Genomic DNA, 16,935 nt, shown 5'->3' with positions numbered 1-16,935 from the left:
AGTAAATAAAGCAAACCATGAATCCATTTATTTTAATGTAACCAATACAACTTTACACTAACTTTGCATACAGGAGTAAACCTAAACAGCTAACATGTTACTCAATATCTATTTTTCAATATGTGGTATTAATCCTGATACTGAAATAGAAATGTCATCTGGAAAAATAAATTGATCTCAGCGTCACCTTCTGCTCCTTCCTCTTGGAAGCCAAACATAATGCAGCTTTAATTTTAAATTAGACCATTTTAAAATCTAAAACAAGAAAAAGGATTGAGTTTAAACACTAAAATGAAAATGCAACTTCCCTTTCTAGAGGCAAAAAGATTTGTGCTTTTTAATGTGATTTAAAATGTATATTTTTACCAAAAGTATATTAAGCCATATTTTAAACTATTTGCATATTCCCTTTATAAATATGTTACATGACTTAGTAGCAGGCAGTTGGAAGCCTTTCTCATGAATACAATTACTAATACAGATGCTTTCCCTTTTAAACTTTAGATATGATTATCAGTCTTTTGCCATGAAAAAGGGATATGATTTCTTCAAATTTAGGGAAAAGTGCAAAATGGGGACAAATTTGGAAATAAACATAACATCATGAATAGCATCCCCTCTTGTGCATGCTCTTCGCCAGCTCCAAACTTGTAAAGCTCCAATATAGCTGCACTTTCTTAAAGCATGCAAATAAAACAGACGTTTATCCCAAACGGTAAGCATTGATGGTTGTTTCCTATTTTTTCCAAAGACACAATGCCATGATCACAGTTCAACCACATTACAGGTTTACGAATAGCAATAGTAACACCACCAGTAGAGATTACAGTACTTTTCCTCCAAATGTAATTGTCATTACGAAGCAGAGCAAAGTGCAACAGACAACACTACAGACTATTTCTTAAATCAACATGCGAAACTACTGTGTACAGGGCTTGAAATTCACTAGTTCTGCCAACCACCAACAACCTAAGAAATGTGTCAGACAACACAAATTTAGAGTGAGATCATTCAAAGTATACAAGAGTCAGAAAAATTTGTGAAAAGAAGTAAAGCTAAGATTTCCAGTAGGAATTTTTAACTAGTGGTATAATATAGACTGGAAACAAACCAATTTGTCATCTATTTCTCCATCCATGATGGTTTTCCATCAGTCTACTTGAGGAAAAAAGGGCAAACTAAACAAAAACTGGTTTTCAGCACCTGGGTCACTTTGGAGTTTCCCTTTTTATTATTATTTAAAACACTGGATTTTCACTTACATATTTCTGGGTACATAGTGATGGTAATACAGCCAATGACTTAAAGAAGAAAAGTTAAAAATATCAGGGTTTTGACAAAGGAAGAACAACCAGGAAATTTACAGTTAAAGCTGATGGCCTTTCAACATACTCCATGACATAAGATTACCCCCTTTTCTGTCAAGAATTAACTCAATCAGGAATCTTTGTGGTACCTAATATCCTGATAGCGGAACATCTATAAGGATTAACTATAAATTCCCCAGGTGTTTTTGGTTAAAGCCAAGGAAATTTCTCAAAACAAAGCTGTTTCATCTATCAAAAATAAAAAGTACGATTAAAAATAAAAAGTTTGAAATATAAAATGAGGCTTACTACTTCAAAATAATAATACATTTTGCTTTAGTTTTCAGTTACTAAAATATAGATAATTAAGATTCTCTACCACATAGCAGATTGTGGACCAAGTTAATATTTGTAAGGCAGTTTAATGATCTGTGAATAAAGGGTAATTATCAATTGCTAGGTGGAGACAGTTTTGTAAGCCAATGGGTGCTATTGTCAATGGATGACTATTGACATCTTACATTTTTGGAAGCTTTGATTAATTTATGGCTTTAATACACTGGTATATAAAGTTGATTTGTTAGTTTTCATTGCATCTCTATGCATATTTAGTTAAAACATGTTTTAATAATAATGTCTAAATTCAATATTTTAATAAGCAATTTCTACCTAACAGCCCATACTATACTGGAAAGCTATTTTAGATTTTCATCTTTCATAAAAGCTGAAAATCAGGCACAAGGCATTAATAGAAACATTAACATGAACCATTACCAATGCCTCCGATATCTCCCACGGCTATGTCAACCAGAAAATGATAATGCTTTCCAGTCTGGGTATCACGTATCCTTTATTGAGGAACACTTGACACTTCTTTTCATTTTACATTTCTTGTGCTGTTTTTGCAGGTACAAATTTTAAACATATCACACATAGATTGGCTTAAATTGCAGCATCAATTTGGAACAACTTGGGAAAAAATCCTTCTTCAACGTTATTTATCATATTCTCTGCTTTAACCAAGAAAGGTACCAATCAGAACCAGAGTCCTATGCCCATTAATACACTTTCAACCGTGTATTTCAAAGACATTTTCAAATAATTTTGAAAGTTATCTCTAAGAAAACGAATGACTAATTTAAGGTGAACTGTCTCAAGGTAGATAGAATTTATATACTACCATATAACATGAGCTTAAGGACTGAATAGGTTTTGCAATATTTTATTCAGCAGAAAAAATTCAAACTCTCATGCAAACACATAAAATGAGCCTTTTCCACTAAAAGTCCAACATTCTACCTTGCTGGTTACAGAACTGGGCTATTTACAACCTTCTGGGTATGACCAATTTTAGAACAAGAAATAGCCCAATTCCTACTGGAAAATGCAATATGGACAGCTCTTGAAAAGGTTTCAGGCTTTAAGTAAATTAGTGCATTGCTAGAGAAAGGACAAGAAAGTATAGTGCAGGACATAATTCTCTGTAATGATAAAAGATATGATAGGATGAATTGGTTATTTTTAATTATATGCTTCTTATACTGTTTTCATTTTCTACTCTACTTTCTATTAGGTAAAAATAACATCAATTCAGAATATTATCTTCCATCTACAAGTCCCCTCACTATGAAGACAATTATTGATGAATTGTGAATTTTGGACAATGTTTACACTACAGTGGGACCAATACTAATAATGTTCTGTCAGCATTTCCATTATAAACTTTATTTTTTACGGATTTATGTCTTAGTCATAAACTTTTTTTAGGTTGAAACTTGTTATTGAAAGATCAGATCAGAAATATTCTCTGAATTGTTTTGTCAATTTCCAGTTTGAGAAGAGCTGCTCCCCAAAAGAACAAAGCTAAGGATGCTAAGGGTATCTGGGGATAGGTACTCGCAGCTCAAATGACCATGAGGTATGTTTATCCACCAAAATATAAAAACATTGTGTCAAGTATGACTTAAAGTTCATGACAAAAATTCGTTTTAAGACAGAGCATAAAGCATTCTTCCACAATTAACTGAATACTTACCTCTAACTCAAGTGAAAGGTGATCAGAATTAATGACTTGGTATTTAAGAGCTTAAATTGACAGATTATTATGAAGTGACTGTCAGATACTCTAGTGTGGAGCAGTCTCAGTTTCACATGTACAAAGGCTTGTCCAAACAAGGAAACTTGGTAAATTTTTCAGAAGAAAAAACTTAAAATAATAAAAGAGATATTGCTACTAGGGTGAGGTTTGGCATGCAAAGTTTCAACACTGAGCAAGTTTTATGGCCAAGCTATATGTCCTTAAAAATAGGGCTTTATAAATGGAAGCACTGGCACAACCTTCACTATAGTATTGCAAACAGGAACGCTATTTTATTTAACCTGGACAAGAACGTCTTTTTAAAATCAAAAAGCTGGTCTATTTTAATATGTTGGGCTCAAAAATTTTAACAAAAAGAATTGGAACCACTATTTTGCTTAAAATCTCAAAGGTGAAAAGTCCTGGAACAGACTTGGGACTGTACAAGAGTTTGGTTTATATCGTTTGGCCGCGGCATTTTTCTGCCGCCATAGGTGAGCTGCCACAGAGAGGAGCTCGCTGCAGGAGGAGGAGGACACTTCTGGCAATGACTGACAAAGAAGGGTGTCTGTCAAGCAGGTGTGGGGTCACCTAGGAGAGTGACATTTCTTAGTCAATCCCCATGTTTCCAAAAAAGCCTTCCCTGTATAAAGTTTACCACTCCAACTTTTAAAAGCAGCATATCTCTATTAAAGCGATTTTTTTTTCCTCTTGTTTGGTTTTGTTTTAATTTGTTTTTGTTTTAAGGCAAAGAAACATAAGTATTTTTGTTGTTTGTTTGTTTTAATAATCTGGAAAGATAAAGGCCACCACAAATCTTTCCATCTCTAAAAATTCACTAGGCTAGCTTTAGCCCTAAATATGAAAAACAATAAATGGAGTGGGAAGGAAAAATAACCCATCAAAAAAGCAACAGGGTTTATGGAGTGCCAGGTGTTGTCTCTTTAAAAAAAGAAGAAAAAGAAAAAAGAATATAAAAAACAAACACCAAAAAAAAGCTCAAAAAATAAAAAATAAAAACCATCCACCAAAAATAACTCTCATATCCCAAGAAGAAATTTTTTTTAGTGGCCTTGGTCTCAGCATGGTCCTGCCAATTTCAAGCCCCGACCATACACGTATTCTCTAAATGGAATCAGTGGCTACAAAGCGGCCAGCGTATCGTTAGTCACAATACAACAGTAAGGTTGTGAACATACCTGAGCAATGTTCAAGGTCTAGAGCATTGGAGGATGGGCAGGACAAGACAGGACAGAACAAAAATAAAGGAAGAAAAAAAGAAAAGACAAAACAGTGACTATGAGGCCAGCCTCAAGGAACCCAGAGTCAGCACAAACCCTCCCACATGTTAAACCACCAAAAATAAAGACACATCAAGAAAAAAAAATCAGCAAGGAGGCCACGCTGAAGAGTCCAAAAGTTACAAAAATCGACACCCAAACAACAAAAAAAGTTAAAAAAAAAAAAAAAAGATGGTTAAGTCATGTGTAGGTTTCTCTGCCAAAAGGTATACTTGAAACTGGCCTTATAGAAAAAAAAGCAATGCAAAATAAACCAACTTTAAAAATATCTCCTTTTTAATTTAAACACTCTTAAAGCAATATATAAGTGATAGAAACAATACATTGTTTAATAAACCATGTACTAAAAAAATTATCAAATAGTTCTTAACTGTTTTGCTCAGTTAGCTGTAGCAAAGAAAAGAGAAAAGAATAGTGCAGATTCTATGTAGAATTTACTAGGTTTCCAGCATAGTACAGTACCTGCTTATTTAAACCTAGCATATTGCAGACCATATCCCTGGAATAGGGCTGCTCCAATACATATCTCAACAAAGCAGTCTGTGGTTCAAACAGATCCTTTAAAGAAAATAAAGAAAATTATTGCTTCAAGGTTAACATAAATTTAAATTCAAATTATTTGGAAATGGGGATTAAGAAGTCCTGTAAAGGCACCTGTTACCTTCACACAGTAGGCAGTATCTAGTGGGGAAAAAAAAAAATCACAGGATTTTAGTGCTTACAGTAGCTCTCTTCCCACCCTCATTTGATAACAGGTGAAGAGATCTGCCCAAAGTCAGATAGAGGGTAACAGCCAAGAAGACACCCAAACTAGATTTCCCAATACTCCTGTCAAGGCACTTCACACTCTACTTTCAGAAAACATACAAGCTTGTTACATTCAATGGTTGAGTCTCAGTGTCAATTTATATAGATTTATCCTAATGTTTCTTAGATATAAAGACACATTCTTAGGAAAATCTTTGCTCTCTTTCTGTTAAAACTGACAATTTTCTAAAAGTGTGCCTAGGCATATAATACACAATTTCTGATAGCCAAATTTGGTTTATAATATATAATACCAGAAAGCTACATTTGAAAACAAAATCTTTTTCAGAGTTTATAGTCACTTTTCCCAAATGACAACCAGAAAATTTACCCAGTACATCCTGAACATAAGCCAGTCATTCCCCTATTTCCCTAATAAAGATTCCCAAAATAGGAGCAGGCATTTGGCACAGCGGCTAAGTCCTCACTTGGGACATTTGCATCCCTGGTTTGAGTCCTGGCAACTCTGGTTCCTTTCCAGCTTCCTGCTAACGTGCACCCTGGGAGGCAGCAGGATGACTCAAGCACCTGGGTCCCAGCCACCCACGTGAGAGAATTGGATGGGAGATCTGGGATCCTGGCTTTGGCCTGGCCCAACCCTGGTGTTGCAGGCATTTGGGAGTAAATCAGTATTGTGAGCACTCACTCTCCCTCCGCCACCCCAACCTCACTCTCTGCCTTTTAAATAAATGAAAATAAATAAAAAATTTAAAAACAATCCCCAGGGCCAACACTGTGGCACAGTAGATTAAAGCCCCAGTTGGCAGCACCGGCATCCCATATGGGCGCTGGTTCGAGTCCCAGCCACTCCTCTTCGGATCCAGTTTGCCTGGGACTGCATTAGAGGATGGCCTAAGTGCTTGGGCACCTGCACCCACGTGGGAGACCCAAAAGGAGCTCCTGGCTTCAGCCTGGCCCAGTCTCAGTCATTGTGGCCATTTGGGGGAATGAAATAAGTAATGGAAGACTTTCCTCTCTCTGTAACTCTGCCTTTCAAATAAATAAATCTTTAAAAAAATAAATAAATAAAATGAAAACAATTCCCAAAGTAACTTTCTGGCTCTTAAATATACAAATAGAGGAGTAGACAAAATAGCATATGCTTATTTATATTTGTTAATTCTGCTCATTCTTTAAATACATTAATTTAAAAATACCTTACCCTTGTTTTTACTCTAGAAATCTTTCTTTCTAGTTCATTCTACTCTTTCGTGCATATTAGTTTTTGAGTCATCTAACTGTTTTCTGGAACACATTTTTACCTCTATGTTGTAGAAGACATAGTATTTTGATATAGTCAATGGGAAATTCATTGCAAGTACCATTCACATGTTAACTGGTTTTTTAACAGCCTCATGGTAGATGGATGGAAGATAGATAAAAATCACTTTATGTGGGACTGGCACCGTGGCTCACTTGGTTAATCCTCCACCTGCGGCACCAGCATCCCATATGGGTGCCGGGTTCTAGTCCCGGTTGCTCCTCTTCCAGTCCAGCTCTCTGCTGTTGCCTGGGAGAGCACTGGAGGATGGCCCAGGTACTTGGGCCCCTGAACCCGCATGGGAGACGGAAAAAGCACCTGGTTCCTGCCTTTGGATCGGTGCAGTGCCGGCCGTAGCAGCAATTTGAGGGGTGAACCAACGGAAAGACGACTTTTCTGTCTGTCTCTCTCTGTTTATAACTCTACCTGTCAAAAAAATTTTTAGAAAATCACTTTATGTGAAGATATACATGTATATATGAATGATAGGCAGAGAAATAGAGACATACGGGGCAAGATCTTCCATTTGCTGACACACTCCCAAATGCTTCCAATAGTAGGAGCTACGCCAGTTCAAAGCCAGAAGCCTGGAGCTCAATCCAGATCTCCCACATAGGTGGTAAGAACCCAAATAGTTGAGCTGTTACTGTTGCCTCCCAGTGGGGACAAAAATATACAGTTGGAATTGGAAGCAAAGCTGGGACTTGAATCCTGGCTCACCGAGACGGGACTGTGGGTGCTCCACGTAACATCTTCATCACTGTGTCAAATGCCCATCCCATACTCAGTTTTTAAGACACTCATTAAGAGACTGTGCTATTGTAACTGTGAGGCAAAATTTTGTTTTTTAAAGTGTAGTCTCTCTGAATTCAATCCAGCTACGAGAATGTTTCTGTTTACTGGTTCTTTCTGCGTTTTACTAATAAAATATCTGAGAAATGGATGTGTGGGTATTTAAGCATTCACTTCAATGTATTAAAGGAGTTCTTAAGGCACTTTAAAACAGAATAAGCAAATTGCCTCTTTTATGAACAAGTTTTTATAGCAAGAGTTGATTTAAGATGGATACACAAAGAAGTATCAGTCTACTGTACAAGACTGCTTACTAATGCAACAATGTAGGAGGAACAGTAGCCCCTTAAAGGGCACACTAAAATGTCAAGGATTCAAAAGAGCAAGCCCTCTTCCCTTTAGAATGAAATTTAGAAATGCAATTTCACACACAAGGACATCAGTTTCAAGCATCAGTGCAAAGAATTTTCTGCTCTGAAACTTAAAGAAGAATGGAGATGGTTTCCAAAAACTCTTACAAGTGTAAACATATGCACTATCTTCATACTTGGAGATGACAAATGACTTGATATCAAGGGTGAAGAGTACAGATTCTGGTTTCATACTGAGTTTAAATCCTGGGTCTATCACTTTTTAAATGTGGGGCCTTAGTCAAGGAATAAATTTAAAATTTCAGTTTTCCATCTCCAAATATTTTGCCAGAGGTAGACTACTAAAACATAAACACCCATAATAGTACAAGCTACAGGGTATACTTAGATAGTGGAATGACATGATAAGGCATAAATTATTTTTCACTAAGTATTTACTTTTCAGACAATGAAGAGAGAATTTAGCATTACACATCTTTAACCTAAGATGCCATCTTAGACAGACCATTACATTTAGCAACATACCTTATCATATGGCAAAAGACCTTTCAAAGGAAAACGAAGAGTCGCCGGATCCAATTTCCATGAATTACAAATGGCACCCGAGTTATTTACAACTGGCAGAAGACTACAGCGGCCTGCACATATTACAAAACCGTTATTAAGTAATGTGAACATAACGAAGTCTGGTCCTTCATGCACTCCACAAGTATTTAATGAACACATATTTTGAATCAGGCATGGGTTTAAAAATGTTTTTATGACACTGGTTTAGGAATTTTCTTTTATTATCTTTAGTCTACATGGTTGAAGATCAATTTGCACAGGCTTTCCAAATTCAAAAATTTGCATTTTGTCCAAGTGTCTGGCATAAATGTTATAGACTATAACCCATGGGCCAGATCTAGGCTGCCATTTTTTTTATAAAGTTTTATCAGAACCCAGCTGATTTTAGAGTGCAATGGCAGAGCTGAGTAGGTGCAACAGACAGGAAAGCCCAATATTTCCTAGATAGCCCCTGAGGAAACAAGTCTAAAGCCAACACAATTTACCTTTATGAAGGATAGTCATAGAAACCTTAGCGTATCACATCACCATCTGCTCATATGTCCAACTGGCTAAACAATACTGTCAACTGGATGTCCCTTATGCACTTTAAACTTAACAGTCTTCAACTGAATTCATCATCCTTCTCAAACCTGCTTCATTTCCATAATTCATTAAATCCTATCAATATCTGCTTAATTACAAAAGCTAGAAGCCTGAGAATTATCTGGGTAGGATCTGCTAATTTTCATATTTCCAGTGTCTAGAACAGCACCTGGCTCACAGACAGTATTTAATACAATAAATGAATAAATAAAAGTCTATATTCCAGATAGTTCTGAGGCTACCATAATTTTTAAAAATAATTTGGGAATACATCTGGGCAATGCAAAATTGTCAAATCATATGCATATTTTTAAGAGAGAATTTATCAAAGCATGATAAAATGGAAAATAAACAAAAATGCAATGAAGGACAAAGGTATATAGAACAGGCGGAATGAGCCCACTATTCTCATGTACTATGGCCACAGAGAGAAAGATCTGTTGAGACTTCTAGTTGTCTAGAGATTCCATGATGCTTTGCTACTTGTATTAAAATGTCTTTCTAAGGCAGATGTCCTAAACAGCACTCTGGCCTCAGAATCAGCCCTTAAGGCATGCGGATCTGGCTGAAAAGCCCGTGAGAGAGTATCTCAGGCATGGAAAGCCAAGACACTCTGGCAAAAACAAAACAAAACAAAACAAACAAACAAACAAACAAAAAAACCTAAATGAAAGATCTCTGCAAGTGAGATCCCAGTAGAAAGAACGGGCCATTGAAAGGAGGTACCTTTCTCTGAAGGAAGGAGAGAACTTCCACTTTGACTATGACCTTGTCTAAATAAGATTGAAGTCAGCGAACTCAAAAGGCTTCCATAGCCTTGGCAACTCATGACTAGAGCCTAGAGAGATTACTGACGCCATAAACAAGAATGTCAATTTGTTAAGTCAAGAACAGGAGTCACTGTGCACTTATTCCTCATGTAGGATCTCTGTCCTTAGTGTGCTGTACATTGTGATTTAATACTATAACTAGTACTCAAACAGTATTTTTCACTTTGTGTTTCTATGTGGGTGCAAACTGTTGAAATCTTTACTTAATATATTCTAAACTGATATTCTGTATATAAAGAGAATTGAAAATGAACCTTGATGTGAATGGAAAGGGAGAGAGAGCGGGAAAGGGGAGGGTTGCGGGTGGAAGTTATTGGGGGGAAGCCACTGTAATCCATAAGCTGTACTTTGGAAATTTATATTCATTAAATAAAAGTTAAAAAAAAAATGTCTTTCTAATCACCTGGAAACCTTCCAGAATGATTTCGTCTGAAGTATAGATCCATTCCAGATAAACTTCCCTACATGCAGCACACAAAGTTCTTGAAAATAAGTGAAATGCTTTAGTGTTTTGCTAGAGTGACAAAAATGACAAGCTACACGATATATGTAAGAGACCATCCTTCAATCAAATCACTAAAAATCATGTATTGCTTAGTATATTTTAAAATATAATCCTACCACAAATGGAGTTTATCCTTGCTGTGGGCCTGAAGGTATCCACAAAGTCTGATACCAGGTTTCCAAGTAACTAATAAAAATAAAATAAGTATAAAAATAAGATCAATACTACGCTAAGTACAGTGTTCATTTACAAATGTGATAATGTAATTTGCCATTTAATAAAATGCCCGGCACGATAATTACTCAAAGGTTAGTCCCCTTTTGCTTCCTTCCAATCCTTTGCTAGTTCATCTGTCACTAAATTAAACCAAGTTACACCACCATATTCTTAGCTATTTGATGAAGCTGTGTATACCACATGGCACAGAAAACTATCTCAATGAGTCAGTGAAGACGTAAAAGAAATACATATCACTAAAAAGCACATATTGTCTAAGGATAAAAATAACCATTTAAAAAAGCAAGCTCATAAAGAAGAAGATTAATGTAACTATTTTTGATAATAACTTCTATTGAAAATTTTGAAAAATATAAAATTTACCCAGTGTGGAAGCTTGCCCTCAGGATACAGTTTCCTGATCTCTGTGACTGCAAAATAAGCTGGTAACAAGCAGGCATTTCTTTCCAGGATATATGCTATAACCTAAGAAAAATCAAAGGACAACATTTTTTTCACTGGTTCCACAAATAAGCCCTGCAAATACAACAATGGCAATGACAACAACAACAAAAAGGATGTCAAAAAGTAAAGATGTTACCTTTTGGGGAGATGCTAGTCAAAGGACACAAAATTCCAGTTAGATAGGAAAAATAAGTTCAAGAGATATTGTATGCTACAGTCATTACAGTTAATGACAATATACTGCATACGTGAAAATTGCTCAGACAGTAAATCTTAAATGTTCTCACCACAAAAATTTAAGTACATGAGGATAATCTACATGTTAAATATTGTGACTTAGCTATTTCACAATGGAGAGATAATACTTTATGTATTTCAACAGTAGGATAAAGGAATTCGCCTTTATGTAAAAAACAAAAGTCTGAAAATGAAGATTAACAAGCAATGGAATGGATTTATAATGGTTAGTAAATATAGTAAATGTTTTAAATACTAGTAGACTTTACAGGTGATCAACAGACCAAATAACAATTCTTACAACATCGGTTACAAAGTATAAGGATCATTTCAATGGTCCATAGGCTGATGTTATATAATGGTTAAAATTATATTATTGCTTTCATACCTAGAAACCATTAAATAATTAAAATTTAAAATTTCCTTCTGAAATATAATACAAATAAGGTAGTACCTTTAAAAACAGAAGTGATATTTTTGGTAGAAGAAATGGAATATTTCTACAAACTCTTGTTAAGTTTTAAAAGCACAAATCTGCACTTTTTGTGAGGCTATGATCGATTTCAGATATGTCGAAAGTACCTCTTTCGCTGCCAGAAGCTGCTGTACAACAGCAGAGCTCACTGTATTGGGAATTGTCAAGATTTTCTCCAAAATCACTTTTAAGAGATCTCGAACACCCTGATACAAGAAAGAAGACACAGGTCAAAACTAAGCAATGTCTCCTATGTTAGCTAAAAGATGCCAAAGTTCTAGGATTATACATTCCTTTTGGGTGACACCCTTACATTTTCTGCATAAAGGTACATTTACTCCCAAACATCAACCCGAGAGAAGATTCATGCTTCTGACTTCAATCCTAGCCCAGCCCCAGCCATTACAGGCAGTTAGAGAGCAAACCAGCAGATAGGAGCTCTCTGTCTCTCAAAAAAAAAAAAAAAACACATTAGGGGGATTAAAAAAAAAAAAAAGAATGTTGAGTAAGGAATACAGAAGCTGTGGGAACTCTGTAATTTTAAATTTGCTTAGGAAATGGACAACAAAAAATAGATTTTGTAAATACTTTCACTTCATTTCTCTCACCTGAAAATAAGACATATATGGAAAAACTAATCATGTGTGAAGCAATCACTTTAATAATTAGAAAAAAATACCTTGTAGTCCACTCCCCCAATTATTTTCCGAACCAGTTTAAATGTTAAAGCCCAGAGCTGAGTCCTTTCCCATTCCAGAGTGTCCGAGTTTATCAGGGATTCACAAACCAGCCTAGGAGAAAAGGAATGCCATTCTAGTCAGAAGGCAGAATTATGCGAGTTCTGCAACAGTCACAGTTTGCATACTCTGGGTATCATATTTGTCAGAACAAGTATATTTCATAAAAGTATATTATTACTTAAGCACACATTTATAACACATATAACATTTTATCTTTTTTTACTTGTCTGAAAGACCAAACACAAGCAGAATTAAATACTATTCGCTATGTTGTATTTTTATTAGAAAGAAATTACGAAACACTTTTGGTTAAATGTTTAGCTTATGGCAGACTCTCTTTTTACAAAACAGCTATAATAAGATTTTCAATCCAACATACTTTCCTGAAAATGACACTGATCCTCCTCCCGTGGAGATGTGAGAGGAGGATCTATGTTCTCTCTCCATAAATGTGGGCAAGCTTATGACTAGAGCAAAAGCGTACAGCATGACTTCCAAAGTGTGATACAGCTTCCACAACTTTGCAAACTTGCTCTGGTACTGTACCATGCTTTAAGAAAGTCCAGGCCACAGGTTCAAAAGCACAGGTAGGTTCTGGCTGATGGTCCTAGTGAGGTCCCAGATGACAGCTGGGAACTCCCTGCCACATGTGAGCGGGGATCCCTTCCTCCTGACTCCCATGCTAGCCACTCCGATTGTAATCACAGGGCAGAGTTTGAGAAATACTGCTTCCTAAGCCCAGTTAACCACCAGCCACAACTGATAATAGGATGATTATTGTGTCACGCTATGAAATGCTGAGGTAATTTATTGTACAGAAAAAATAAAAGGAAACAAACTATAATCAAAGCGCGTGATCTCAGCCCCTGGCTGGAAGCTGGCTTTGAGCTTAATGCACATTTCAAATACGCATCCTAGAAACAAAAACCTGATGTATTAGGATCAGCTGATGCACCTTACTTCCTTCTTCTTGCTCTTATCCACTTTACAACAACTTCAAAATTTCCAAACATTTGTAAAATAGAGAATTCTTTGGATTGCTTGTACTCACAATTTCACCTACCTGGGTGGAAGAAGACCAGTCTCAACGGCCATTGCCAAGCAGTCATAAAGGAAAGAAATTCTTTTAGGACTATGCTGGCCATGAATAAATTTAACAATCCACTGGATGCACTGTTCATGAGACTCCTGGGAAATTATAAAATGACTTTAGTTTTGGCCTGAAGTCACACTGTATAACAACCACCTGGGAATACAGCAAAACTATGAATGCAATTCTTCACTGTGAACATGAAAATCATTTTTTAAAAAACAAGATAAACTCAGATTTAGAATGTTAAGCTTAAAATCTTACAATTATATAAACTCCCATCATATGTATTATGTGGGACCTATAAAAGTAGTTAAGATTTCATTAGCACATTCATGATCAGCAGAAAACTCTACAGGTTGTATAAGGCACTGTGGGCAGTGCCCTTAGTGGCAGATATAAATATTCCTGTCTAGGTGGAAAAGTCTCTTATGGGATAGTGCATCAGCCTCCTGAAAATTTAGCATGAAGTTAATCACCAGAAGCCCAAGTAAGAGCCCATTCTGAGTTCAATGATTAAATTTCTAGTCTTGCAAAATGATAAGTCTGATACCAAAATGTTGTGTTCAAAACAAGGTCTTCTAGGATGTCTCCAAGAGTCGATACGCCCTGCTCTTTCACACTACCACTGTCTTCACAAATACCTGCAATACAGTTTAGAAACACTGTCTTTTTGGCTCCCCTATTAGAATACAAACTTTTTGAAGACAAGGGCTGCATCTTAACTTATATAATACTCCCCAAGCTATTTTAAAAATTAAAGTATGTTGCAAAGATATTCAACATTACTGAGGAAAATGCAAAACAAAACTATACTGAGATAATACTGCTAATGTTTCTGATTGGCAAAGATCAAAATGTTTATTAGTACTATTGTGAGGCTATAGCTATAAGGAACAGATACTTTTAAACATTGATGGTGGGAGTGTAAACCAGCATAACCATTATGAAAAACTATTGGGCAAGTTTTATAAAAATTAAGAAAGAAATATCCTTTGACTCAGTGACATTACTTCTAGGAATTTATCCCATGTCCCATGAACAATGCTATTCATTAAAACATTGTTTAACATATTAAAGGTAAAAAAAATACCTAAATGTCAGTCAGCAGAGGAGTGTAACTGAAATAAGGTACAGCCATACAGTGGAACTTTACGCTGCTACAAAGGAACGAAGGAAGGTAGGAAAATGGAGTAATTCACCGGACTGATAAGGAATTGAATTCAGAATTTAGTATTAAGAGGAAGAAAGCAAGATGCTAATAAATGGGTGAAAGGTATTTGGCCATGCTATATTTTTCTAAATGCATAAAATACTTCCAGAAGGAAACAAACTGGGGATATTGACAGCAGATAGGAAAAAAGACAGGTGATTAGGTTAAGTGAGATTGGAGGGAGACTACTCATTGGAACTACCTGCTTTGTAATCTTTGTATTTTGAACCACATGAATTCATATTTATTAGAAAATAATTAATACAACATTTTAAAACACAATTGTAGGGGTCAGTGCTGTGGCGCAGTGGGTTAAAGCCCTAGCCTACAGCTCAGTTCTAGTGGTTCTAGTCCCGGCTGCTCCACTTCTGATCCAGATCTCTACTATGGCCTGGGAACACAGTAGAAGATGGGCCCTTGCATCCATGTGGGGGACCTGTAGGAAGCTCCTGGCTCCTGGCTTCGGATTGGCCCAACTCTAGCCATTGTGGTCATTTGGAGAGTGAACCAGCGGATGGAGGATCTATCTCTCTCTCTCTCTGCCTCTCTGTAACTCTGCCTTTCAAATAAATAAATCAATCTTTAAAAATATAAACCACGCAATTGTATTGTCACTGTATGTTCCATTCTGAGTGGTACATCCAAGCACCAGTGGCTCACATATAGTTCTCATTTCCCTACCTATAGGGCACCAAGAAAATATAATACACTACCAGAACATGAGGTCTTTAAGGATCAAACATTTTGTGCTTTTCTAGATACATTTTCTGGAGACTTATTTTGATACTAAGTTATATAATATCTGTATTTTATTAAAGCTTCTTGGTTTCTTTACCATATTATCTTTCTAAGGTATTTTTATATCAATACTGTGCCTGTTACTTTCATGTTGAATAAGAGTTTTTATCCATAACAAGTAAAACTTAGCTGTTCTCAAGTACAACAAATAAATCATAATGGGATGAAAATGGTCTTATATCATCTAAAATGGGGGAAAATCTTTAGACGTCTTACACTGTGATGTCATCAATTTCTCAATACAAATTCTCCACTGAAGCATATAAACCAACAAAATGGAAATCAGAATTTAAAATGACAATTTTATTTTTCTATTTACTATTTATCTAAAGATCTTAACGGCAATATCAAAGTGCACAAAAGGGGACAAAAGTCATCAGGTGGATGTATTAAAAATGCATGCTCACCTGAGAAAGCCCACTCCAAAACTGCCTGAAGGCCCCCAAACAGCTAGTCAGTTTTGTTTTTTCATCTTCAGGGGTATCCATAAACATGCTAAAAAAAATCCCAAAATTCACATTATTTGTCACAAGTTTTAAAAACGTAAGCAAACATAATCCGAGCAGGGGATTGCATAACCCTCCAAAACAACCCTAAGCAAAATCTTAGATCGATCTGTTCACAAAAACCTGCCAAGGGCATACTCACCCGGGGAAAGCCTCTTCTATAATTTCTGTTTTCTGTTTAAAAACAAACAAACAAACACACGTAAGCGATGGGGACAAAAACGAGAGCGCGCTCCCCTGGGAAAATGCGATCCTGTAACACAGGGCAAATCACCGTAACCAGCAGTGCGCTGGAACTAACAATTCCTGCCCGGCCTGTCAGAAGGTGTTGTGGATTTCAAAGAAGTTTTTGTATCTGACGCCAGTAGGAGCTCAGAAATCCTTGGACACACACTTGGGGGTCAAAACCGCGGCGAGGAGGGAAAGCAGAGCGCTCAGGCGGACCCCGAATCTCCCCCTCCCCAGCCATCGCCGGGATCCAGGGCGGCTGCACTCACCACCACCTCCTCAAAAATGCTCTGCAGCTGCGTCTCCATCTGTACCATCGCCCCCGCCTCCCCGGGGTGCCCAGGCCCGAGCTGCGGGAAGAATGGGGCAGACGGACGGAGCCCCCAGGAGGAAACCGCAGCTCTTCCGCGTCGCTTCCCGACTCCAGCGCTCAGCGGACCTGGTACCCTCCAGAGCCTAGCAAACAACAGGGACCTGCACGGAAGCCGGAAAAGGCTCGGTGCGCGCCGTTTACGAACCCCTCCAGAAACTAAGGACCTAACTCGACGGTTCCGTTTATAGGCG

General features: G+C 36.8%; 1 protein-coding gene across 3 annotated transcripts in view; it reads right to left on the bottom strand.

Annotated features, from left to right (window-relative positions):
* The window catches only part of MED23 (mediator complex subunit 23), a 51,164-nt gene extending 34,237 nt beyond the window's left edge, over positions 1-16,927 (bottom strand). The window contains exons 1-11 of one of the 3 annotated variants that reach the window (XM_089332673.1): positions 16,641-16,927; positions 16,286-16,317; positions 16,045-16,132; positions 13,600-13,724; positions 12,476-12,587; positions 11,904-12,002; positions 11,004-11,105; positions 10,520-10,589; positions 8,442-8,554; positions 5,148-5,243; positions 4,584-4,601 (exon numbers count right to left, since the gene is read on the bottom strand). In XM_089332673.1, coding sequence (XP_089188799.1) covers positions 4,584-4,601; positions 5,148-5,243; positions 8,442-8,554; positions 10,520-10,589; positions 11,004-11,105; positions 11,904-12,002; positions 12,476-12,587; positions 13,600-13,724; positions 16,045-16,132; positions 16,286-16,317; positions 16,641-16,688 — 903 coding nt within the window. In that variant the 5' untranslated portion in view covers positions 16,689-16,927. The remainder of the gene's footprint in view (positions 1-4,583; positions 4,602-5,147; positions 5,244-8,441; positions 8,555-10,519; positions 10,590-11,003; positions 11,106-11,903; positions 12,003-12,475; positions 12,588-13,599; positions 13,725-16,044; positions 16,133-16,285; positions 16,318-16,640) is intronic. The other 2 variants (XM_089332674.1, XM_089332675.1) reach the window with 2 other exon arrangements.
* Positions 16,928-16,935: the final 8 nt, after the last annotated feature.

Source organism: Oryctolagus cuniculus, chromosome 5 (assembly GCF_051225735.1).
Source record: "Oryctolagus cuniculus isolate XC-2025 breed Fujian yellow rabbit chromosome 5, ASM5122573v1, whole genome shotgun sequence".
In the NCBI taxonomy this organism is placed as follows: Eukaryota; Metazoa; Chordata; class Mammalia; order Lagomorpha; family Leporidae; genus Oryctolagus; species Oryctolagus cuniculus.
This window is presented reverse-complemented; position numbering and strand designations above follow the sequence as displayed.